This window comes from Amphibalanus amphitrite, unplaced genomic scaffold (genome assembly GCF_019059575.1).
Source record: "Amphibalanus amphitrite isolate SeventyFive unplaced genomic scaffold, NRLGWU_Aamphi_draft 000894F_arrow, whole genome shotgun sequence".
Classification (NCBI taxonomy): domain Eukaryota; kingdom Metazoa; phylum Arthropoda; class Thecostraca; order Balanomorpha; family Balanidae; genus Amphibalanus; species Amphibalanus amphitrite.
In genome coordinates, this window is record NW_024882388.1 from 218,878 (window position 1) to 246,349 (window position 27,472).

Genomic DNA, 27,472 nt, shown 5'->3' on the forward strand with positions numbered 1-27,472 from the left:
TCATTATAAGAACGGCTGCTCAGAATGGCAGGGATCGCTCCCATTCCCGGGCGGTGTAAGGCTGCCGTGACCAATCCTTTAACATTTATTGCTGAGAATGGTCAAACTTATGAACTTTGTTACCCGTTATGGCGCATGGGTGAAACTTTGACATCACCATTGGGGTCCCAAACGTCCAAGGGGGCCTCCATTTAGTGGGGGCCTCTAAGCAATTAGGGGCCTCCAATTGCGGAAGCGGTAATTTACGAACCACGCCAGAGCCTCTTCTAAGAAATTTTCACTGGGGGACCAGAGGCTCAGAAGCCAAACCTAGGGTACACCCAAACCCAGTTGTCTCATCGGATTTGGGCCACTTATTTTTCGTCACAGCTCGGATGCCATGATTTATTTTTTTTTTTAAATATTACTTAAGAAATGGTCGGTCACCTGGTACTGGTGGATCCAGGCCAGCTGGGTGATATTGTATGTAAATATCCCCCACGGCGTCCGAAATCGACGAAAATTTCTGGCTTTTTCACTTTCGACAATAAAACAAAATGCCTTTATTATAGAAAAAAGAATTTAACGGCACAGCATTGCGCAAGGAATCTAGCCGACCCCAGAAAGTGTGAGGGTTAAACCTCGCCCGCACCTGGGGGGAGGGTTGCCACCCCCCAAGTTAGTTTTTCTGCTCTACACTGAACATATTTAAAGCTAGGAACCTGATTTTTTGTATAGCTGCTTTTTTATCTTTTTTCAGCGTCCATTGAAAATTTCAAGTTTCTGTGACTTTTGGGTTTGGAGATATGACCTTGTTCTTCAGGTCATGTCATGCCCTAGATGACGAATACCCAATATCTTACGTTGGCTATGGGCCTTGTGAGCTTTTGACACCCTGATTTCGGCCTTTTTTGCCAGTCTTACCTCCCACCTATCATTGAGCATGTTGTTCTGCGATGTGCAGATGTCAGGGTCAGGGTCAAGGTCAACCTAGGTCATCTAAAATTATTGCATCTTAGGCAAGCTGAATTTACTTTTCGTGAAGTTTCTTTGACTGCATGTTTAGTAAAAGCTTCGCAGTTCATGATCTCGTGTAATAGGGACACACAAACCAATCTGTGTACACCTCAGCACATACACAGACATACCAACACATATCATTGACCTTGACCTAACTTGACGTGAAATGACCACAGCCAGCAAATTAGTCGGATAGTGTGACAAAGAGTTGTTATAGCTGGCTTGGCACTAATACGGCAGCGTCATCGGTATATGATGGGTTGGCCCGCTGCTTGTGTAGGTATTTTATCCGACATCATGACAATTTTTTTCTTACGAGATTTTAAGCTTCGCGGTCAAGAGCAACAGATTCTTTGGGAAGAGACGAATCCAATGATACCAAATTTTACCTCACCAGGTCAGTCATTGACCTTCCAGGTCAGGTCAAACTGCTGTTTGAGGTCACCGTTGCCCGTTGGAATAGCACGTGCGCTGCTCATCATATACCGATGACGCTGCCGTATTGTGGTGCCAAGCCAGCTAGAACCTCTTTGTCACACTATCCGACTAGGTTTTTGCTGGCTGTGGTCATTTCAGGTCAAGTTAGGTCAAGGTCAATGATAGGTATGTGTTTGTATGTCTGTGTGTGTCTGCGTGTATACTGATGTGTGCACCGATTGTGAATGCATCCTTATAGCATGAGATCATGAACTGAGAAGCTTTTACCAAAAATACAGTCAAAGAAACTTCACGAAAGTAAATTCAGCTTGCCTAAAACGCAATATTTTTAGATGATCTAGGTTGACCTTGACCCTGACCCTGGCATCTCTACATCATCGAACAACACCTACCATGGAACAACATGTTCCATGATAGGTGGGAGGTAAGACTGGCAAAAAAGGCCGAAATCAAGGTGTCAAAAGCTCACAAGGCCCATAGCCAACGCAAGATATTGGGTATTCCGTATTAGTCATTTGGGTTATGACATCACCCGAAGAATGTCATATCTCCGAAACCAAAAACCACAGAAACTTGAAATTTTCAGTGGACGCTAAGAAAGGATAGAGATTAGAGAAGCAGCTTTACGAAACATCCGGCTTCTAGCAATCAAAATGTTGAGTGCAGAGCAGAAAAAACTACCCGGGATGGGGTGGCAACCAACGCCCCCCCCCCCTCCATGTGCGGGCGAGGATTAAATAATTTGAATATCAGGAAAACAATTTATTCAAACAGGTATTCCAACAGAGTCCGTTTTTTTATAGGTGACCTCCGATTTGTGTAGCATCTAAGTTGCCCAGGGGGCCTCTTATTTGTAGGTACAGTACAGAGAGCCTCCTACTTCGACTACTTGCACAGAGAACCTCCTTTTTGTACATACAGCTAAGCTTCTACAGGTCGAGCGCCGATTTCCTATTTGTACGTACGTTACAGAGGGCCTCCTTTTTGTCTAAGGGGCCTCCTATTGGTTAATGGCGCCTCCTATTTGTCCAAGCGGCCTCCTATTCGTCTAGGGGGCCTCCTATTTATCCAGGAGGCCTCCTGTTTGTCCAGAAGGTCCCCTATTTATCCAGGGGGCTTCTATTTTCCAGGGGCTTCCTCTTTATCCAGGGGGCCTCCTGCGTGTTCAGGGGCCTCCTATTTGTCCAGGGGCCTCCTATTTATCCAGGGGTGTTCTATTCGACCAGGGGTCTCATATTTGTGCAGGAATCTCCTACTTGTCCAGGGGCCTCCTTTTTTGAAGGGCCTCCTTTTTGTTAAGGGAGCCTTCTATTTGTCCAGGAGGCCTCACATTCGTACAGAGGGCCTCTAGATCCTACTTGTCCATGGGGCCTCCTATTTGTTCAAGAGGTCCCCTATTTGTACAGGGGGCCTCCTATCTGTCCAGGGGGCCTCCTATTTGTTCAAGGGGCCTGCTATTTTTCTAGGGGGCCTCCTATTTGCCCAAGAGGCCTCCTATTTGTCCAGCGGGCCTCCTACTTGTTCAGGGGGCCTCCTATTTGTCCAGGGGGCCTCCTATTGGATAAAGTAGCGTCTTATTTTCCAAGCGGCCTCCTATTTATCCAGAGGGCTCCTATCTTTAGGGGGCCTCCTCTTTATCCAGGGGGCCTCTTTCTTGTTCAGGGGGCCTCCTATTTATACAGGGGTCTTCTATTCGTCCAGGGGGCCTCCTATTTGTCCAGGGGGCCTCCTAACTGTCCAGGGGGCCTCCTTTTGTGAAAGGGGCCTCCTATTTGTCCAGGGGGCTCCTAATTGTCCAGGGGGCCTCCTTTTGTGAAAGGGGCCTCCTGTTTGTCAAGGTCTAGGGCCTCCTATTTGTCCAGGGGGCCTCCTACTTTTCCAGGGGGGCCTCTAATTTGTACAGAGGGCCTCCTACTTGTCCATGGGGCCTCCTATTTGTTCAGGAGGCTTCTTATTTGTACAGAGGGCCTCCTATTTGTCTAGGGGCCTCTTATTTGTCTAGGGCCTCCTATTTGTCCAGGAGGCCTCCTGCTTGTCCACTCCAGTCCAGAGAGCCTCCTATTTCTCCAGGGGGCCTCCTGTTTTCCGGGGGGCCTCCTACTTGTTCAGGGGGCCTCCTATTTGTCCAGGGGCCTGCCATTTGTCTAACAGGGCCTCAGATTTGTCCAAGGGGTCTCGTATTTATACAGAGAACATTCTATATGAACATCGGACCTCCGTATGTAAAGTAGCTGGTGCGTCTCGGGGGCCTCCACTATTGGGGTCCCAAAATGACAATTGGGGTCCCAAATGTTCGCATTGGGGTCCCACATGGGACCTCGAAAGTATACAAAGTTACACCCATGTTATGGCGTCACGCATTCCGCTTTTAAACCATATGTTCAAATAAATAACATTTATACGCATTGTCACGAATGACCTTTATATCGCAAATACCCACTTTCTACTGCCGGCGGTAGATATATCCTGGTTGAACTGTGCAATCCGATACAATTGAAATAAATCTGCCGTAAATACCCAGACATTGGAAGGAATCTGATGCCTTATATCTGTTTCACAGACGAGTCCTGCCAAAATGGTGCTCTTATCCAATAACATGGCGACTCAGGCTGGTGCCAAGGAGCGCCACTCCCGCCGGCGCCAGAAGGAAAAAGGTGGGTCGATCCGCCGGCGCCGGGCCCCACCGCTCCCGGGACCGGACTCTGTACGTTAGTACCTACTGATCGTCACCGCGATTGCGAAACTTTATTCAGCAGTTTTGGGTAGCACGATAATGATAATCAATATTTAGTCTTTGAGTCACAGCCATGCCATTAATTGTTTAGGTTTTAAATCGCCGATATAAAAATACATAGGCAAGCCTACCTACCTAGCCCCTATGTAGGTATAGGTCCGATCTATTGTCATAAAGCGAAAGTAAGTGCTAAGTAGGAGTTTATGACAAATGCTAACCGATTGCATGTTGGTCTCCGGCGCACAGTGGACTAGCTGTGACGAAATTCTGCCGTTTCAGAGCGGAACTGCTGCGGGATGCCGCCCCAGCACTCGCTGGTCACACCACTCAGCGGCAAACGCGACGTCAGGGCCACCGAGCTCATGTACCTGAAGGAGCTGATTCCCTCTCCAGACGAGGAACAGGTCAGTACGAACCCAGGCATGATGAGTAGTAAAGTAATCTTGGGCATGATGAACCGGTCACTCTAAAGCGAGTATAGTGACAGTGGTGGCAATTTGACGTACATAGTCTTTTAGCATGCCAATTAGGAATAATTTTATTCTCCAAGCCGTCTATTGTATTGTATTGTATTGTATTGTATTGTATTGTATGTATAACAATCATGAGCGATCCACATTCTGAAAGTGCGTGGCGATTAGGTACTGCTCGACCAATAATTGAGCACGACCAGTAATATTATTCGACCAATAATTAGAAATTACCGGAATACATACAAGAAGAAACCATAACAAACGCTGCAAAGTCTGCCTGAACTGCACATATTTAATCGTCGCCAAACTGTATGAATTCGGCTGGTCTGGCGGTCCACGCCCCTTCCACCGTATCCGACGCTCGTGTTCCACGGCCCCGCCCTCTTCCATCACATCCCGCTCGCAGCCGCCGCGCTGGTCCAGCCCCCCCCCTCCCCGGTCCTCCCCCGTCCCCCCCCCGGCCGCTGAGAAATGCGGTGGCTATTTCTGGCTAACGCTGCTCGGCCACGAAAGCTCCGCGCAGCTCCGCGCGGGGCGCCGCGCCGGCCCGGCTGGTTTTTGTCTCTGCTCACGCGCTGTTGGTCGGTGAGTCAGGCCGACCAGCGGCAGCACCGGTCCGGCCTGCAGCAGAGGAGCGGCTGCGTCTGTAGTGCCCGTGGTCCAACAGTGGTGAATCTCTTTATTAAATTCAAGGCGTGAGGCTTTTGGTATGATGACCTGGATTCACCAGTGCCCTCACCCTTCAGTTTATTACTCAGGACAAGCTATTTTCATCGTTGGTAAACATGCTTTCTTATTCCGCGTTGACGGTCAGCCCATTCATAACACATCGCGTGGAGGGCAGCTAGTCAACTAGTAGCACGCTCCTGCGGGTGACCGTTTAAACGGCTGCCTGGCCACCAGCCACACATTAGATAGTTTTCGTGTCGATTTGAGAGGGTAATTGTGTATCTAGGTGTAAGGAAGCTACTCCCTAATAGTAAATAGTAGGTATTTTAATTTATAATAATAAAAACATTTCTATAAATGGTATGATATATTCTACAAATAGCAAACACATAGGGTATGATACCTATAGGCCTACTTAGGTATGTCATGATTCATGGGTACCTATCGAGTGCATATATCGGCATGGATTATGAACTTTTGTCCATCATACGCGTGTGCCCGCAGTTTGTAAACAAGGCGAGGCCGAGGTGCCGTGTTATAGCTTTCCCAAGCCCAGTCGGGGCAAGCTGAAGCCATAGATGTTGCCGTGTTTGGCGCACAAGTGACAGACCTGTCCTTCGGCTTCGGTCTTCACGTCTCACGTATAGGGCTTCGGAGTGCTGCCACACTGACGCTGCTGTGGAGAGGCACCCTTTTCCATTCCTTGATGATATTGTGTTCCGTTACTGAAAAGGCGTGAACCCAACTGTGCAGTGCCGCGCGCCGGGCGGCTCGCGGCTCGGCTGCTCGCCGCTCGGCTCGGCTGCGATCGCCGCTCGGCTCGGCTGCTCGGCTCCCCCGGGGTCAGAGCGGGGTCGACATGGTCACCAATCAGCGGGAAAGGCGGCCAGCTGTGCCTCCGATGCCTTTAGCCAGCCGAGCCACCCCGTGCGGTGCTGTAGCGACCAAAGGCGCAGGAACCGGGCGACTGCGGCGGGGAGGTCTTGCTATTCTCGCCTTTGCCACAATTGTCTCAGAAATGATATAGGTAGGTATCATCTATATATAAAAGCGTTCAGTGGAACCAAGCGATACCAATTACCACTGATCAATTGCTGCCTACTGGACTGTGTTGAATCATGGTAATAATATGTAGGTAGGTAGGTAGGTAGGTACGGGTATATTATTTACCTTAGGTATAGGTATATGTAAGTGCTCTCAAGAGCAAAGCTATTGAACCAAAAAGCTTTCCAAGTGATCTGATAAAAACGGTACCAATGGTCGGAGCCGGGGTCGCAAATTGTGTCCGTTCAATTTGCCTAAGTGTTTTGCTTATCCACTTTCCACGATTCATTGTTATTGAATTAAACCGCCTCTGAAAGCTACTATCCTATTTGCCATGAAAGATTCCTTTACTGATGAGACACAACCCAAAAATTTGGTAGCATTTGGTAGCGACTATTTGATGCGTAGCCTGAGGCGAAATACTCAAGTTTGTATTTTGTGCAATGGGCGTTAGTTCGTGACGGATGGATAACTTCGTAGTGGTCTTCAAGAATTCTACGTCGTTCCTCAACCGTGATTGAAACGATCAAAGGTGATTTGGAATTAAAAATGTTGCCTTGTTGCTGCTTGTGGTTGCGTATTTATCGGTGGACTATCAACTATTACAGTAGGCTATCGTAACAGCCGCGTCATATTTGTGTTCCCGTGTCATCCATCGCTTGCAGACAACGCCCATATATCAGTTTTTTATTTAATTTGTGATAGTTCGTTGGTATTTGGATCGTTTTGCTCAACTACTGATCAACTACTGACTTAAATTATCCTTATTGGCCATTGACGGATAAACAGCAAGAGATTCGGAAGTCGTAAAGCAGGCGTCTCACTTGTTTTTGTGCAACCAAGGAGAGGCGCTATACCTGAGGTGCTTTATAATCAAACCAAACCTGACCTAACCTAACCTGCAACCTAAAACCTACAACCTACAACCTAAAACTTACCACCTAAAACCTACAACCTACAACCTAACCTACAGCACCTCTCCTTGGTTGCAAAAAACATGTGTGACATCTGCTTTAGTACTATCAGAGATTCCAGGATAAGACCATGCAGGTGTTCAAGCATTTTTTGCCCAGTAAATAAGTAACTTTTTTGCAACACCACCTGAAATTTCATGATTTAACGTTTTTCCAGGCCATGAGCACACGTCTGATGAGTTGACAAGGCAAGAGAGCTGCAAGGGCCTTCAGCTTCATTGGCACATTAACATAGGTAGTTGCCAAATGACTGCTGGATGAGTCCAAGGAAACTCTGCTAGTTTTTTTTTCTGTTCAGACATAGTTTTTTTTTAGGCCTGCTCAAAGACTACAGAATAATGCAGATTGCAGAACAGGTTTTGATAAAGTTTTTAGTATATTCCTACTGCACCTTGATCATTTTCTAAGCTTCTCTAATATAGTTTCCTTTCAAGTTTCAAGAAGTTTTTTCCTTTGCTTCATCAACCCCTTTAAATTTGTTTAGATATTACCTCAGAAACAAAATGGGTAGGTAATGTTGACCGTGACACCTATCCAGCTGTGCCTGAAGTGTGAAGTTTGCATTGTAATAGGCAAACACTTTTTGCATAAAAAACATCATCAAGGTCATCTAACCAAACCTCAAAGCTTCACAGATCACAGCACCTACGTCCTACATAAAACTTCAATGCCTACCCAAACCTACCTCTGGTATTTGTGCACAGATGGACAGCTACCCGGGGTAAACATAAGCTACAAATTAAATGTGGCTCACTGCAGGCCCATTCCATTTTTTTTCAGGCATGGCTGTGTGCCTGCAACCTACATGGTCCGTTACCAGTTACCACAGAGGGAGCCATGTGCTCATGGGTTCCTTCATTCTCTGTTTTTGCTGTCCTGCCATTCTGGCTGTACTCTGGGAGACAGGGTCATCAAAAGGCGAAATCACCCCTTGTCACCACCATTCGTGTTTGTTCTTTTACCTTTACCTCAAATGAAAGTTGGATCCCCAGGTGAGGGTGAACCAGGCATATACTGGCACATGTAATAGGTATAAAAATAAATTGCTAACTTATGAGATTTGAGTGCAGTTAACATTCTTTGTCTAAAACTTCAAACAATGGATTTTTTTTTATCAACATGCGTTGTTTGATGTACAGTTAGCGAACAACTAATTTTGCCAGAAATGTTTGCCTGGCTAATAGTGGCATGAAACAGAGCTCATTTAAGCTCTTTTCTGCTTCTCTCACAACTTCCAGAAATGTGACAGAAACATGAGGACATACAAACAATTCATCCCAACCTTATTTACCCTAACCCAGCCAAAATACTAGTACGTGTTAGGCTACATATTTACACTAATGTTCGCAGGTGTGAGCTGTGAGCTATTAAGTGGTGATCAGAAATATATTTCAGGCGAGCCTGTTGTTGGCTGCTCTGTGATTAGGTAGGGGTAGGGCATTGACTAGTATCATACAGAGGCATATGACTAGTATCATAAGTCTAACCAGTGATTTAATCCTGTGCCGCAGCTCTCTGAGCCGGAGGAGCGTGTCGACCCGGCGCCGGTCCGCTGGGACGCGCTGCCCATCGCGCTCGAGATCTCGCGGAGACTGAGGCCGCACCACAAGGACGCCCGGGTGCTCATCAACATCCTCACGGCGCAGAAATTCCTGGTAGGTGACACGGCCTCCCGCGAAAATGAACAGAGTATCGCTGGGCGTATGATAACTTGCAACTAATAATGGTAGGTAGACCGTGATCTGACGTTTCCTGTGGAGCTATCCATTTGAAAAGCAACTGTATTACCATAAACATTGCACATGAGCCGTGCCAACTCAACCTGCGTAGAACTCGGTAGAAGGAAAATGTGCAAGATATTCTTTTTCATGCCCGTTCATTTCATAAATTTGTACATTATTGTTATCTGTAGAATTCCCAACCCTGATCAAAGCATATCACAGCAGCTTCGCATCTCAGGCTAACTCCACCACCTTGACCTCTGAAGGATGCATGCGTCCGAATCAATCGAAAGTAAGATGCAGTCATGACTGTGCATCGCGCCTGTTATAAATCGCCTACTAGTCGCAGGCTATCCTACTGCTTAACGTCATATGCCATATGTGAGTGCATTCCATAATCGCTTAACACGCTTTCCTTTTAAGGTTAAGCTGGTTTTTTACATTGGAGTGTGATGATCTTATATTCTTTAGTCATCAGCTGAGATATACCCACTCGGTGATGACATTGGGCTCTTCTGACTATCGACCAGTCTCGTTATGTATCAATCAAACCACGATAAAAACACTTCGGGACTGGGACAATATTGACTCAGATTCATCACACATCTTCAGCACACAGATCCACTGTCAACACAGACGGGCATGCAGCTCTAACAGATCTCGTCTTGGCGTTTTCTATTGCCTTCAATAGGACAATTCCCACATTTTGACGACCATCTGAAAACGACGAGCCAAAGATTGAATTGAAATATGCATGTGTTCTTCAAACAAATTGAGAATGTAACTCGTCTTTGAAGTGTTAAAAATAAAGCACACGTAGCATCGTTTAGGAAAAAGCCGAAGAAGGCTGGTGTTTTCAAAATAAGCGGCTCCATTATTAATGCACGAGGTAGGCCGTCATATTATGTATGCCGTCCCGTGCCGGTGTTCTGTATGACGTCATAGAGCGTGGCGCCGCCCGCGGCTGTTTTTACCTCTGACATTCGCCACCGGCTGGGTACCTATCGGACTCCATGGCCACCCCGGACTCAGTACAGCCACCAGTGCCTCTGTGGAGCCCGGTAGGACCGTGCGCGCCGCCTGGCCGCCTGCTCAGGGTATTCAGTCGCTCCCAGGAGCAGCCAGTGTCGTGCTAACGTGTTGACTCAGAAGTGCTCTCACTGTGATCATTTTATGGCGAACTCTGGCGAAAGTGGTATCGAGAGTGAATATGAGGTATGTGCTAGCAACTTAGTATTGGTTGTTGATTGATAAATCAACTGATGTTCGAGGTTGTTATGTTTTGCTGCCACGGGTCGTAAACCGTTGGAAGATAGGTGTGAGGCATGATCCCTCTACTTTTTGGACCCCTCTACGAAACACCTTTTTTAACATAATCTACTTTTCAGTCATATGAAGTGTGTTTGTGTTTGCTGTGGAGACAACACTACGAAAAACAGCAGACGATAACCGTTCATCAAGTGGGCCATAGCACAAACAGTGCTTAATTGCTTCATGAATTTGGCTGGGCCACCACAAACTGATAACGAAGTGGCCTGCCCGGCCCCTTCTGTTCGTTATCTACCGTCTATGCATACCACGCGCCGAACGAATCACGAGATTGCTCCCTGTTTGTTTGTACCCATACCCATACTTAGCGGCGGTAGATCATTGCAAGCAATCACTTTTCACCAGACTATGTGATTTTGATGATTGTCGTTATTTTGTGCTGCTTTTGATAGGTTATCGATCAAGCGGCGCCGACCGTTACCGACACTCGGGCCGTCTCATTAAAGTCGTCTGATGGCGGCGCTGGCCAATTACAAGCATCCCGAACTAAGATATACGAGTATTTCCCGTAATCAGTATGTCCGTGTGTATAGTTAAGCGTGGATTAACATACTACACTTCCAGGGATCAGTAGTCAGTAAAGCCACATGGGAAAGTGTCTTTTGGTGTCAAAACAACAATATTTTAATTGAAATAGCTCATCATCTTGTCTTAGTCATGACAGGTGCCTAAGCAAAAAATAACATTTGATCTCCAATCTCCATAGAAACTCATCATTCTCGTTCGACGTTTTCCAGTAGCTATGACAGTGTTGATATTCGCACAAGCCCTGCTGTTGTTTTCGGGGACACTGGAGTGACCCCCACCCTTTAGGGCTAGCCACTGCTGACTGACGCTCCCTCCTTGTCCGGCAGGGTCTCCTGAACGCGCACGACCGGATCGCCAAGGAGACCGCACAGGCGAGCGGCCGAGAGGTGACACACAAACCTCCCGACGATCCGCCCACAGCCGAGAACATGGAGGCCATACGCATGGTGGGCCTCACCAAGAACCCCAACGAGCCGCTGGTGAGTGCCGGCGCGGGGAAGGGAGCGTGGGTAGCTGGTGAGTGCCGACGCGGGGAAGGGAGTGTGGGTGAGTGGGGGCTGGGGTCTGTATGTGAAGACTCGGGGCTCCTAGTGAGCGGGAACTGGGGACGATGTATAGGGACACACTGCTCTCAGTTCTGCGCAAGAGCATTGTTTGGGCGTGCTTGACGGCCATTCGAGGAAGGTAGCTGACTGCTCTAATCTCGGTACTGTATCGACCAGATGGTTCTGTAGGGAGTATTATCCGATGGAGGATCAAAGACTATGTGCTCTCGGAAAACGCATCCCATGTGAGATGTCTTTTGACCTGCATGACTGCAGCAGCCAAAGCAACCAAAGCGGATTCGGTGAGACGCAATTATTTTCCTGCTCAATGCTTTGCATTCAGAATTGTTGCTGAAGCACAAAATTCAGCGCATTTAGTACAGTCGGCAAGCTAGGATCTTTTCGTGAAAACCATATCCAATCTTTTCCCCTGAGATGAATAATGGCGACTTCCCATCATCACTTAAATGCAATCTATCCACAATTGTGCGGACCTTATCTAAAACACGAAGGTAGGTGCTTCCTACTTCTTAGTATTAACCCGCGCCCCGTAGGGCTACCGGCGGACCCTACCATCCGTAGGGGGGGGGGGGGCCGTATCGGCCCCCCCCTAAGATCTCGGAAAGTTACCGGCCGATTTTCAAAATTCAAACGGCGTTCGATAGCCCCACCCGGGAACTACCTTGTGACCAAATTTCATTGACCTAGGTCAAACCGATGACGTCACAGGTCAGGTCAAAGGTCAGATTTTCACCGTTCACAGGCAATTCAAGAAATGTGCTGTGAAAGCGAGTAAATTGGTAATTTATTGAAAACCATCGATGGTACATTGTTCGTCAAACACATACTTTGCTATCTGAGGTCACTGATACCAGGTCAGGTCACAGCGAGGTCAGGTCACCGGGGGTCACAATATGAATGTGTCGTGTGATACATGTTTTATGGTTCATTTTACATGACAAATGCGATTATGTGGGTTAGGCAGCCTTTGGGGCCAGCCTAGGTCACGTTTTGGTGAAGGTCAGGTCAAGGTCAGGTCAAATTAGGTCAAATTTCAAAGTTGATATTTTTGCATAAAAGGGGTATCCATTCGATGCAGCTCTTCACGGGGAGTCTAATGGTGGTCTTCGTTTTGCTCTACGAGTTCCAGAATTGCCAAAAATTGAGTTTGAAAATTTGACGTCATCATTTTTGAACAGTTTTTTCGCTATAACTTGGCCAAAAAACGAGGTATCGATCTGAAATTTGGTATGTAGATAGAAGACGGTAGGCACTATCACATATATTCCGGTTTTTTCGAAACTTGAAAAACTTTTTGGATTTTTTGGCGAATATATCCAAAAAAATGCTTTTTTGATTTTTGGGGGTCAAAACTCAAAAATTTCAAAAATTCGAGATAGCAGTTTTGTAGCCCTGTCAATTCTACACCTTTTATGTCTTGATCATTTTTCTGTATCTTCAAAGCTGTAGTCCTGACAGGTCTTCTCGCGAAGGTCTTTTTTCGGTCGAAAATGACAGAACATGACGTCACTCTGACGTCATTTGTGGCCAACCTATCATAGCTTCTGGAAAAATTTTTGGTCACAATGTGTAAAATTGATGCCCGGAGGGGTCCTGAAAGTTTGGTGGCGATATCTCCAGCCGTTTAGGAGATATCGACCGAAAAGGACAGGGGGGGGGGGCCGTTTCGGCCCCCCCCCCCTACGGGGCGCGGGTTAACACAATCATCGTCGTATTTACATGCCATAAACACAAGCTGAACGGTCGACGATGCCGCGTTTCACTGACGATACCGACGGTCCCTGGCGTCTCCCGGCTCCCAGACACCCCCTCCGTCTGATTATTGATGGCCCCGGGCCTCCTCACTGATCCCCAGCCAACATCACTCAGCTTTTTACGGCCCCGATGTGAAAAGCGGTGCGCCGCTGTATTTAGAACGGCTCGTCTGAAAGCGCTCAGTGTGAAAGCCGTGCCGACGCCGCCATTGTAGCGGATACCGGGAGATTTTCCCGGATCTGCTCTCGGCTATACTTTGTGCCGCGCGGTAGAGCCCATTGCGCTGTTGTATGAAACGTTGCCGATAATTTGCAATCCGTCTGACATGAAGAACGGGTGCACGGATGTGCTAGCTAGGCCTGATAAACTGAGGAATATCGAAAGTTATACGGAAAGTTTAAATGCGCTTTAATGGGCGCATAATTGTGGAAGGATTTGGTCAACATTTTGATCTGGTTATCGATGGAACATGACGTGTCTGATGTATATTCATCAGTACCATCTAAACTTTTTACCTATCTAAAGCTAGAGCGAACTCTCAAAAGGAAAGAAATTACATCCATACAAATAGTTAATTGTTATTTAATGCACTTTTATCATTTGACTGCAAACTCGTTGAGCCAGTTATCATGGCATTGGAAATGGAAGCCATATATCTTAAGCTCGCATGCATCCGGAGCAGTAGCTACGGCGGTATTTTGCTAACTCCATTCATATGCTAAGCTGTCTTTTGCATGACAATGGAATCTTGTGCTGGTCTGGTTAATGATGTCTCTGGCCGATTATTTCTTCCGTCTCAGTGGCGAAGACAAGATAATTAATGATAGAAGACATTTCGCAGCATTTCCCTACAACGGCGCATGAATTATTTGATAGCGAATAGGCATTAGCGCTGCTACGGTGGCTGAAGATTATTACGATTACACTTGGCCATTGATAATGACATTCTGAATGCAAGAATAGTTCATGATTTGGCCGCCGGCTTTTATTTGATATCGGACAGGACGCCACTGACATTGGACGTGACAGCGGCGGTCGCCGTGTTTTCGCTGCAGGCTGCCCTCTGATGAATCTGCCGCCGTATTGGCTGGATTTCGGCTGGGTGCTCTGGGACGGACGGCGATCGGTCAGCCGGGGCTCTGTCCTCCCGAGTCGGTCGGTCGGAGGGGCGCAGGGCAGGGCGATCGGTCGTGCTGGTGGGCGATCCCATCGGCACATCTCCGAGCTGCCACCGCTCTCAGTTGGGGAGAGAACAGCGGCCCGCCGTCAGCCCTGCCCACTCTCAGCTGGGGAGGGATGGTGGCCGTCCTCAGCAGCTGGGAAGGAACAGCGGACTGCCCTCAGCGGCTGGGAGGGACAGCAGACCGCCCTCAGCTGCGAGGGGGACAGCGGAGCACAGCCGTCAGCTGGGGAAGGGACGGCGGGCCAATTCCTAATTCCAATATACTACTAACATCGCATCATCCAGAGTTCATGGGGAGAGTGGGGTAATTTGGCCGGTGGTGTAAATTGGCCGCCCCCACCTGTACGCTGTCTAATAAAAGTGAGTGAAATAGCTCTAGTCTCTATTCATTTGTCATGGGTAGAAATAACTGGAGGACAAATGTCAAAACTTTGCCCCTCGTAGTTTTATTCAAAATTAATAAGACGTTAATTTCATTAGAAAATGGTAACTTTTACTTCTGTTTACAAAGTTGTATAACATGTAGTATTTGGGCTAAAAACGAATTCAGACATTATAGCGCCATTCTTGGGGGTGTTCAGCGGTTCCAAGAGCAATTTTATCTAATTCCGTATAGCCGTGATGACTTTATAGACAAAAAATTTTCAGAATGACAATATGGGGTAATTTGGCCGGGACTAGCGGGGCAACTTGGCCGGTGCGCTCATGGTCTATATGCTGGGACGGCCGAGTTTTCATGGTCAATTGTACCATAAATGACATGATTCATGACCAACTTTGACTACTTTGATGCCTTACTTCCGATTGGTCAACTGTAAGAGCATGTGACGTCATCAAAAGTTACCAAACGTTTTTTGCTAATAAATCCTTACATAAAAATGATACAGCCGCACAAATGGTCTCATTCTGTTCAGCTCGCCAAGGCGCATCGAATGATATGCATGATGACCTTGAAATCACGTGACCTTGAGGTCAAGCGACCATTTGCAACGTGGCCTGAGGTCAACCTTTGACCTTGACTTCTCAAGGTCAACACATATATCTTTCGATGCGGACTGACGAGAGAATTACGATGGTACTCGAAGTTTTGGCCTAGCTTGATTACTTCAAAAGTTATTCGTAAAAAAACTGTCTTCGCATCTAGAGCCGCTAATTTGACTATTTTGACCCCTGTGACCCCTGAGTCAACCTCCAAAATGCGGCAAATGAGTCATAGGACACACGTCATTGATGGATCTGAAGCTGACTCGCAATATAACAGAAAATCCCGACCGCAAACTAACACCGGCCAAATTGCCCCACACCCCCGGCCAAATAACCCTGCTAGTGGGGCAATTTGGCCGCCTTGCAGACCTTTGTAATGCGTCACAATTTCAATATAAGTAATTACTCTATCATTTCAAGTTCACTGTCCAGTAAAGTAAAATGAATACGACACCTGCCAGCGTTGAGAAAATGCAGAAATGTGTCGTCAATTTTCCACTCTCCCCTACCTGCAGCTTCCATCAGGGCCCATTGATAATGAAAATATGTCGGGGACGCTCCTCGAGCGGCGCTGTATTTGGCCTTTCTCCTGCTCGTTACACAAAATAAATAGTCTCACCTTGAGTTACATACATACTGTCGCTATGCACCAGTGTAGCCACAGAGCGTAGCGACGGGCGTCTCCGCACCATGTCCGACTTCGGCTTTCGGGAACGTCGTGCCGCTCCTCCGTCCGTGATGCAGCCACTTGGGCACAGACAGGCCGCGGTCGGTAGTCTCATGAGAGAAGCTTCGGCGGTCGGCTCGACCCCTCGTCCAATCTCCATCGGTTACCGGTTGTCACCGACCGCCCGGCCAATGCTGGCTCCCTTCGCTCGCCCGCTGACGGCGGCCTCCCCAGCTCTGCCTCTCTGTCTCTGCTCCTCTCTCTTTCTCCATCTCCTCCTATCCTCTTTTCTCTTTTCATCCCTCTCCCTCTCTCTCTCTCTCTCTCCCTCTTTCTCACTTTCTCTCCCCATCTCCTATCCCCCTCTCCCCTTTCTCCCCTTCTCTAACGGCGTCTTTTCCTTTTTCTCGCCGGTCAGTGCAAGAAAGCCTGTTACTGGTGCTCAGGGTGAAAAAGGCGACCACCTTTTCACAGATTGGTCAAATTTATTGGTGTCATTGGATGTCCACTGGTCTAGCCATATCTCCTGTCAGCTTTAAAGTAACCTGATTCGTGACCAAGCATTTAGAGAAATTCGATAAGCAGCCGACCCCTCTTTTTAGAATGCGTTTGTGTGTTGCCGAACACAGCGGTTTTCCCATTTAGCGTCGCTGAGATATTATCTGTCATCCTGGACTATTGTGGACCTTGGAGCGGTGACAAATACCCACTCCGACGGTGGCCGACCCAGATGGAAACGATTGCATAGTTCCGACGTCGAATTTCGGGGATATTTCCCTCTCTCAAATCATCTGGAGTAGGAAAGGTCTCCAATCTGGCTTCCAATAAGCGGCTGGACGGCGGAAGGCGGCGGCCATTTTTCGCTCCAGTTTGTCGTGGCGGCCGACAGCGGTTTCCGCCGGGTTTGGAGTGGAGCGGGCTCTGGTCCCGTGCTGCTGCAGGACGTGACGCTGCAGCCCGTAACGCTGCAGTCTGTGCAGCCGCGCGCCTTTGCATTGTGACGTCATCTATGACCGACGGCAGGGGCGGTCCTTGGGGGGTTTCGGACAGCGGCCGATGCAATTTCGCCCCGCCGAGCCTCCATCGAATCGAGCTTCTATCGTCATGAATTTGCCATGCTGTGGACGGTATTTGGGGCTGGGACGGTGGGACCGGAAAGCTGCGGGCCGGCACAACACTGCCAAACTGCTCCCCCAGCGTTGTTGGAAAGTGGCAGCTCTAGGCTTTGGTTGTGAGATGTGGCCGTGCTGTTGGGATATGTCATAACCCAAATGATAGATAAGCTCTATTCGTTGTCAGCTGCTCGTTCATTGAAACACTGCGGGTGTCTCGTTTACTGAAATGTGGGCTACCAAATACAATATGTCAAAGTTACAGGACTAGTTGAGATCATCGCCAGATCTTGGCCATGCCTTACTAGTAGAGAAACACTGCCTTCCACGTATGGTGGCCCTATTCCTTGGGAAGACTTCTGCTCTGATGAAAAGTTAAACCGGCGCGTTGATTGTGGTATTGCTAAGTGCTGTATTTTGCTGTTACATTTATTTTATATTATGACTTCATCCGTCATTGGGTGTGTGCCTGTGGATGATTGATGGAATAAACTAAACTAAACTAAACTACGAGTTAAAACCGATACGCGGCAGCTTCAAAACTTTTACAGAGCGCCAGAGATCAGAGTGGTCTATGTTTGAGCTTATCAAATTGTCATTGATTTTTTCCTTTTGAAGTGTTGCTACTAATGCCTACCGTTGTTCCCTGCCGTAAAGCCTCCTGATCGTTGTATTTGATTGCTGTAACCTCGACTGCTCTACCCCACCGTCCCCCTGGCCGTTATTCTCTGCCACCCTGATATCTTACCACTAACCCGTCGTTGTGCCATAGTTCTAGGCTCGCCGCCGACCGGCGACCACCGTGTGACCACTCGCTGCTCTCCGACAGGGCCTGACGGTGAAACAGGAGGGAGACGAGCTGGTCGTCTCCCGCATCCTGGCCGGCGGCTTCATCGACAAACAGGGCCTGCTGCACGTCGGTGACGTCATCCGAGAGGTCAACGGCCGGCCGGTGAGTGACCCGGGGTCAGAGTCGGGGTCAGGGTGTCCACTGGGGTACCGTGCGCAGCTCACTGCTAAGTGTGATGACTGGTGATTGTGGTCACCTCGAGACGGACTCAGCCCGCTGTACCCAGTACGAGTCACATACCATCCACGGTTATGTTTGGCCACAAACGCTAGGATCCGCTTTGATCGACTCTTTGAACCCTTGCTGAGCTCAATATTCGTAAGGCTAACTGTGCTCAGCAGAATTCTCATTCCTGCGTCTTAGGACATCAGACATACGCGTCTTTCCCAATAGGGACCGCACGTCACCACCGTCTTATTGGCGCTGCTGTGTTCTCCAATTCCCGCGTGTAGTGTGATTGATTAGGGCGTGCTCCAATAGTCTGTGCCCATGGGAGAACGAAGACGCAGGGGAGATGTGCGGAGACACGGTGCAATATGTCTAACATACGGCGGCTATGTTCCCTGCATTCCTAGTATTGGCCGGAGCGGCTCCGTACTCCACATCGCGTGCGGTGTCACCGGACACATATCAGCGCCGCGCCGCTGTCATTACCCTCCCCTCCCTCCTCCGCCGGTGGCGCGGTGTGTGCTCCCTTTGGGACCGCCCCCCCCCCCCTGCAGCGGCCGCCGCGGAGGCGTCAGCGCAGTGTTTGCCCCAGTGGGAGCGGCGGCGCCTGGCGGGTGGGCCGATGAATATTCACGGGCACACGCCGGGCCGGCGCCGGTGGCGCCGCTAACAGCGTGTTGACTTTCTGGGAGGGGAGGGGGCGCCAGGGGGGGGGGGGGGGCTATCAGTCTGGCGAGGCAGGGTGCGCGATGATTCAATAATGCACATTGTATGCAAGTTGCGAACTTCCAAATGTGCCAGGTTACTCAGTAGCCGAGTCGAAACATTGCTTGGAAGCCGCCTTTGAAGTTCAAAGCCTGCCTGTTTATGTTTATCAAGACAGCCCATATTCAGCCCAGATTCAGCCCGGATTCAGCCCAGATTCGGGACACCTCCGATCAAGCTGAAACTCGCACACAATGTAGACCATGACATGCCCAATCCACAGTCCAAGTCATTCGGTGGCACTCCCAGCCGTTTGACCTACAGAGGTCAGCAAAGGTCACGTGCCCCAAATTTGCACAGCAGATTGTGGCCCACCCAGTAGAGCTAGAGCGCTAAAAATGGCACCAATCGACTCGCCAGCATCTAATCTTACTTTCCCAACACTCATTTGACCTCTCAAGGTCATGCGATGACCTAAGGTCATTTGTGGGCTATGTCGAAAATACACTTGCACAGCAGTTTTCGAGTAGATGGATTGACCGAATTCCAAATCAAAGCACATCATCGGGTAGCCCATAGGCCGTAGTAACTTTCCTTGAAAACTGCTTTTCGATATGTGACCCCGTTTGACCTCGGCAGGTCAAAATGTGCAAATAAACGACACTCAATACGTCGCAGCCCGGATTCAGCCCAGATTCGGGACACCTCCGATCAAGCTGAAACTCGCACACAATGTAGGCCATGACATGCCAAATCCACAGTCCAAGTCATTCGGTGGCACTCCCAGCTGTTTGACCTACAGAGGTCAGCAAAAGTCACGTGGCCCAAATTTGCACAGCAGATTGTGGCCCACCCAGTAGAGCTAGAGCGCTAAAAATGGCACCAATCGACTCGCCAGCATCTAATCTTACTTTCCCAACACTCATTTGACCTCTCAAGGTCATGCGATGACCTAAGGTCATTTGTGGGCTATGTCGAAAATACACTTGCACAGCAGTTTTCGAGTAGATGGATTGACCGAATTCCAAATCAGAGCACATCATCGGGTAGCCCATAGGCCGTAGTAACTTTCCAAAAAAACCGCTTTTCGATATGTGACCCCGTTTGACCTCGGCAGGTCAAAATGTGCAAATAATCGACACTCAATACGTCGCAGCCCGGATTCAGCCCAGATTCGGGACACCTCCGATCAAGCTGAAACTCGCACACAATGTAGGCCATGACATGCCCAATCAACAGTCCACGTCATTCGGTGGCACTCCCAGCCGTTTGACCTACAGAGGTCAGCAAAGGTCACGTGCCCCAAATTTGCACAGCAGATTGTGGCCCACCCAGTAGAGCTAGAGCGCTAAAAATGGCACCAATCGACTCACCAGCATCTAATCTTACTTTCCCAAAACTCATTTGACCTCTCAAGGTCATGCGATGACCTAAGGTCATTTGTGGGCTATGTCGAAAATACACTTGCACAGCAGTTTTCGAGTAGATGGATTGACCGAATTCCAAATCAGAGCACATCATCGGGTATCCCATAGGCCGTAGTAACTTTCCTTAAAAACCGTTTTTCGATATGTGACCCCGTTTGACCTCGGCAGGTCAAAATGTGCAAATAATCGACACTCAATACGTCGCAGCCCGGATTCAGCCCAGATTCGGGACACCTCCGATCAAGCTGAAACTCGCACACAATGTAGGCCATGACATGCCCAATCCACAGTCCAAGTCATTCGGTGGCACTCCCAGCCGTTTGACCTACAGAGGTCAGCAAAGGTCACGTGGCCCAAATTTGCACAGCAGATTGTGGCCCACCCAGTAGAGCTAGAGCGCTAAAAATGGCACCAATCGACTCTCAAGGTCATGCGATGACCTAAGGTCATTTGTGGGCTATATCGAAAATACACTTGCACAGCAGTTTTCGAGTAGATGAATTGACCGAATTCCAAATCAAAGCACATCATCGGGTAGCCCATGGGCCGTAGTAACTTTCCTTGAAAACCGCTTTTCGATATGTGACCCCGTTTGACCTCGGCAGGTCAAAATGTGCAAATAAACGACACTCAATACGTCGCAGCCCGGATTCAGCCCAGATTCGGGACACCTCCGATCAAATTGAAACTAGCACACAATGTAGGCCATGACATGCCCAATCCACAGTCCAAGTCATTCGGTGGCACTCCCAGCCGTTTGACCTAGAGAGGTCAGCAAATGTCACGTGGCCCAAATTTGCACAGCGGATTGTGGCCCACCCAGTAGAGCTAGAGCGCTAAAAATGGCACCAATCGACTCGCCAGCATCTACTCTTACTTTCCCAACACTCATTTGACCTCTCAAGGTCATGCGATGACCTAAGGTCATTTGTGGGCTATATCGAAAATACACTTGCACAGCAGTTTTCGAGTAGATGGATTGACCGAATTCCAAATCAAAGCACATCATCGGGTAGCCCATAGGCCGTAGTAACTTTCCTTGAAAACCGCTTTTCGATATGTGACCCCGTTTGACCTCGGCAGATCAAAATGTGCAAATAAACGACACTCAATACGTCGCAGCCCGGATTCAGCCCAGATTCGGGACACCTCCGATCAAGCTGAAACTCGCACACAATGTAGGCCATGACATGCCAAATCCACAGTCCAAGTCATTCTGTGGCACTCCCAGCCGTTTGACCTAGAGAGGTCAGCAAAGGTCACGTGGCCCAAATTTGCACAGCAGATTGTGGCCCACCCAGTAGAGCTAGAGCGCTAAAAATGGCACCAATCGACTCGCCAGCATCTAATCTTACTTTCCCAACACTCATTTGACCTCTCAAGGTCATGCGATGACCTAAGGTCATTTGTGGGCTATGTCGAAAATACACTTGCACAGCAGTTTTCGAGTAGATGGATTGACCGAATTCCAAATCAGAGCACATCATCGGGTAGCCCATAGGCCGTAGTAACTTTCCTTAAAAACCGCTTTTCGATATGTGACCCCGTTTGACCTCGGCAGGTCAAAATGTGCAAATAAACGACTCTCAATACGTCGCAGCCCGGATTCAGCCCAGATTCGGGACACCTCCGATCAAGCTGAAACTCGCACACAATGTAGGCCATGACATGCCCAATCCACAGTCCAAGTCATTCGGTGGCACTCCCAGCCGTTTGACCTACAGAGGTCAGCAAAGGTCACGTGGCCCAAATTTGCACAGCAGATTGTGGCCCACCCAGTAGAGCTAGAGCGCTAAAAATGGCACCAATCGACTCGCCAGCATCTAATCTTACTTTCCCAACACTCATTTGACCTCTCAAGGTCATGCGATGACCTAAGGTCATTTGTGGGCTATGTCGAAAATACACTTGCACAGCAGTTTTCGAGTAGATGGATTGACCGAATTCCAAATCAGAGCACATCATCGGGTAGCCCATAGGCCGTACTAACTTTCCTTAAAACCGCTTTTCGATATGTGACCCCGTTTGACCTCGGCAGGTCAAAATGTGCAAATAATCGACACTCAATACGTCGCAGCCCGGATTCAGCCCAGATTCGGGACACCTCCGATCAAGCTGAAACTCGCACACAATGTAGGCCATGATATGCCCAATCCACAGTCAAAGTCATTCGGTGACACTCCCAGCCGTTTGACCTAGAGAGGTCAGCAAAGGTCACGTGGCCCAAATTTGCACAGCAGATTGTGGCCCACCCAGTAGAGCTAGAGCGCTAAAAATGGCACCAATCGACTCGCCAGCATCTAATCTTACTTTCCCAACACTCATTTGACCTCTCAAGGTCATGCGATGACCTAAGGTCATTTGTGGGCTATATCGAAAATACACTTGCACAGCAGTTTTCGAGTAGATGGATTGACCGAATTCCATATTTTCAACATAGCCCACAAATGACCTTAGGTCATCGCATGACCTTGAGAGGTCAAATGAGTGTTGGGAAAGTAAGATTAGATGCTGGCGAGTCGATTGGTGCCATTTTTAGCGCTCTAGCTCTACTGGGTGGGTCACAATCTGCTGTGCAAATTTTGGCCACGTGACCTTTGCTGACCTCTGTAGGTCAAACGGCTGAGAGTGCCACCGAATGACTTGGACTGTGGATTGAGCATGTCATGGCCTACATTGTGTGCGAGTTTCAGCTTGATCGGAGGTGTCCCGAATCTGGGCTGAATCCGGGCTGCGACGTATTGAGTGTCGTTTATTTGCACATTTTGACCTGCCGAGGTCAAACAGGGTCACATATCGAAAAGCGGTTTTTAAGGAAAGTTACTACGGCCTATGGGCTACCCGATGATGTGCTCTGATTTGGAATTCGGTCAATCCATCTACTCAAAAACTGCTGTGCAAGTGTATTTTCGACATTGCCCACAAATGACCTTAGGTCATCGCATGACCTTGATAGGTCAAATGAGTGTTGGGAAAGTAAGAGTAGATGCTGGCGAGTTGATTGGTGCCATTTTTAGCGCTCTAGCTCTACTGGGTGGGCCACAATCTGCTGTGCAAATTTGGGCCACGTGACATTTGCTGACCTCCGTAGGTCAAACGGCTGGGAGTGCCACCAAATGACTTGGACTGTGGATTGGGCATGTCATGGCCTACATTGTGTGCGAGTTTCAGCTTGATCGGAAGTGTCCCGAATCTGGGCTGAATCCGGGCTGCGACGTATTGAGTGTCGTTTATTTGCACATTTTGACCTGCCGAGGTCAAACGGGGTCACATATCGAAAAGCGGTTTTCAAGGAAAGTTACTACGGCCTATGGGCTACCCGATGATGTGCTCTGATTTGGAATTCGGTCAATCCATCTACTCGAAAACTGCTGTGCAAGTGTATTTTCGACATAGCCCACAAATGACCTTAGGTCATCGCATGACCTTGAGAGGTCAAATGAGTGTTGGGAAAGTAAGATTAGATGCTGGCGAGTCGATTGGTACCATTTTTAGCGCTCTAGCTCTACTGGGTGGGCCACAATCTGCTGTGCAAATTTGGGCCACGTGACCTTTGCTGACCTCTGTAGGTCAAACGGCTGGGAGTGCCACCGAATGACTTGGACTGTGGATTGGGCATGTCATGGCCTACATTGTGTGCGAGTTTCAGCTTGATCGGAGGTGTCCCGAATCTGGGCTGAATCCGGGCTGCGACGTATTGAGTGTCGATTATTTGCACATTTTGACCTGCCGAGGTCAAACAGGGTCACATATCGAAAAGCGGTTTTTAAGGAAAGTTACTACGGCCTATGGGCTACCCGATGATGTGCTCTGATTTGGAATTCGGTCAATCCATCTACTCGAAAACTGCTGTGCAAGTGTATTTTCGACATAGCCCACAAATGACCTTAGGTCATCGCATGACCTTGAGAGGTCAAATGAGTGTTGGGAAAGTAAGATTAGATGCTGGCGAGTCGATTGGTGCCATTTTTAGCGCTCTAGCTCTACTGGGTGGGCCACAATCTGCTGTGCAAATTTGGGCCACGTGACCTTTGCTGACCTCTGTAGGTCAAACGGCTGGGAGTGCCACCGAATGACTTGGACTGTGGATTGGGCATGTCATGGCCTACATTGTGTGCGAGTTTCAGCTTGATCGGAGGTGTCCCGAATCTGGGCTGAATCCGGGCTGCGACGTATTGAGTGTCGTTTATTTGCACATTTTGACCTGCCGAGGTTAAACGGGGTCACATATCGAAAAGCGGTTTTTAAGGAAAGTTACTACGGCCTATGGGCTACCCGATGATGTGCTCTGATTTGGAATTCGGTCAATCCATCTACTCGAAAACTGCTGTGCAAGTGTATTTTCGACATAGCCCACAAATGACCTTAGGTCATCGCATGACCTTGAGAGGTCAAATGAGTGTTGGGAAAGTAAGATTAGATGCTGGCGAGTCGATTGGTGCCATTTTTAGCGCTCTAGCTCTACTGGGTGGGCCACAATCTGCTGTGCAAATTTGGGCCACGTGACCTTTGCTGACCTCTGTAGGTCAAACGGCTGGGAGTGCCACCGAATGACTTGGACTGTGGATTGGGCATGTCATGGCCTACATTGTGTGCGAGTTTCAGCTTGATCGGAGGTGTCCCGAATCTGGGCTGAATCCGGGCTGCGACGTATTGAGTGTCGTTTATTTGCACATTTTGACCTGCCGAGGTCAAACGGGGTCACATATCGAAAAGCGGTTTTTAAGGAAAGTTACTACGGCCTATGGGATACCCGATGATGTGCTCTGATTTGGAATTCGGTCAATCCATCTACTCGAAAACTGCTGTGCAAGTGTATTTTCGACATAGCTCACAAATGACCTTAGGTCATCGCATGACCTTGAGAGGTCAAATGAGTGTTGGGAAAGTAAGATTAGATGCTGGCGAGTCGATTGGTGCCATTTTTAGCGCTCTAGCTCTACTGGGTGGGCCACAATCTGCTGTGCAATTTTGGGCCACGTGACCTTTGCTGACTTCTGTAGGTCAAACGGCTGGGAGTGCCACAGAATGACTTGGACTGTGGATTGGGCATGTCATGGCCTACATTGTGTGCGAGTTTCAGCTTGATCGGAGGTGTCCCGAATCTGGGCTGAATCCGGGCTGCGACGTATTGAGTGTCGTTTATTTGCACATTTTGACCTGCCGAGGTCAAACGGGGTCACATATCGAAAAGCGGTTTTTAAGGAAAGTTACTACGGCCTATGGGCTACCCGATGATGTGCTTTGATTTGGAATTCGGTCAATCCATCTACTCGAAAACTGCTGTGCAAGTGTATTTTCGACATAGCCCACAAATGACCTTAGGTCATCGCATGACCTTGAGAGGTCAAATGAGTGTTGGGAAAGTAAGATTAGATGCTGGCGAGTCGATTGGTGCCATTTTTAACGCTCTAGCTCTACTGGGTAGGCCACAATCTGCTGTGCAAATTTGGGGCACGTGACCTTTGCTGACCTCTGTAGGTCAAACGGCTGGGAGTGCCACCGAATGACTTGGACTGTGGATTGGGCATGTCATGGCCTACATTGTGTGCGAGTTTCAGCTTGATCGGAGGTGTCCCGAATCTGGGCTGAATCCGGGCTGCAACGTATTGAGTGTCGATGATTATTTGCACATTTTGACCTGCCGAGGTCAAACGGGGTCACATATCGAAAAGCGGTTTTCAAGGAAAGTTACTACGGCCTATGGGCTACCCGATGATGTGCTTTGATTTGGAATTCGGTCAATCCATCTGCTCGAAAACTGCTGTGCAAGTGTATTTTCGACATAGCCCACAAATGACCTTAGGTCATCGCATGACCTTGAGAGGTCAAATGAGTGTTGGGAAAGTAAGATTAGATGCTGGCGAGTCGATTGGTGCCATTTTTAGCGCTCTAGCTCTACTGGGTGGGCCACAATCTGCTGTGCAAATTTGGGCCACGTGACCTTTGCTGACCTCTGTAGGTCAAACAGCTGGGAGTGCCACCGAATGACTTGGACTGTGGATTGGGCATGTCATGGCCTACATTGTGTGCGAGTTTCAGCTTGATCGGAGGTGTCCCGAATCTGGGCTGAATCCGGGCTGCGACGTATTGAGTGTCGTTTATTTGCACATTTTGACCTGCCGAGGTCAAACGGGGTCACATATCGAAAAGCGGTTTTCAAGGAAAGTTACTACGGCCTATGGGCTACCCGATGATGTGCTTTGATTTGGAATTCGGTCAATCCATCTACTCGAAAACTGCTGTGCAAGTGTATTTTCGATATAGCCCACAAATGACCTTAGGTCATCGCATGACCTTGAGAGGTCAAATGAGTGTTGGGAAAGTAAGATTAGATGCTGGCGAGTCGATTGGTGCCATTTTTAGCGCTCTAGCTCTACTGGGTGGGCCACAATCTGCTGTGCAAATTTGGGCCACGTGACCTTTGCTGACCTCTGTAGGTCAAACGGCTGAGAGTGCCACCGAATGACTTAGACTGTGGATTGGGCATGTCATGGCCTACATTATGTGCGAGTTTCAGCTTGATCGGAGGTGTCCCGAATCTGGGCTGAATCCGGGCTGCGACGTATTGAGTGTCGTTTATTTGCACATTTTGACCTGCCGAGGTCAAACGGGGTCACATATCGAAAAGCGGTTTTTAAGGAAAGTTACTACTGCCTATGGGCTACCCGATGATGTGCTCTGATTTGGAATTCGGTCAATCCATCTACTCGAAAACTGCTGTGCAAGTGTATTTTCGACATAGCCCACAAATGACCTTAGGTCATCGCATGACCTTGAGAGGTCAAATGAGTGTTGGGAAAGTAAGATTAGATGCTGGCGAGTCGATTGGTGCCATTTTTAGCGCTCTAGCTCTACTGGGTGGGCCACAATCTGCTGTGCAAATTTGGGCCACGTGACCTTTGCTGACCTCTGTAGGTCAAACGGCTGGGAGTGCCACCGAATGACTTGGACTGTGGATTGGGCATGTCATGGCCTACATTGTGTGCGAGTTTCAGCTTGATCGGAGGTGTCCCGAATCTGGGCTGAATCCGGGCTGAATCTGGGCTGAATATGGGCTGTCTTGACGGACATTGCCTGTTTGGCTCGGCGCTCGATTGATGTATGAGAATACTTCGCCATGCGATACTGGGCAGGCATTAGAGA

General features: G+C 48.6%; 1 protein-coding gene across 1 annotated transcript in view; it reads left to right on the forward strand.

Moving 5' to 3' along the window:
- LOC122367752 (protein PALS2-like) overlaps positions 1-27,472 on the forward strand; it is a 48,918-nt gene that overhangs the window by 5,610 nt on the left and 15,836 nt on the right. Inside the window, exons 2-6 of the mRNA XM_043341123.1 lie at positions 3,998-4,091; positions 4,451-4,575; positions 8,843-8,986; positions 11,236-11,388; positions 18,006-18,128. Of these exons, the coding sequence (XP_043197058.1) occupies positions 4,013-4,091; positions 4,451-4,575; positions 8,843-8,986; positions 11,236-11,388; positions 18,006-18,128 (624 nt within the window). The 5' untranslated portion in view covers positions 3,998-4,012. The remainder of the gene's footprint in view (positions 1-3,997; positions 4,092-4,450; positions 4,576-8,842; positions 8,987-11,235; positions 11,389-18,005; positions 18,129-27,472) is intronic.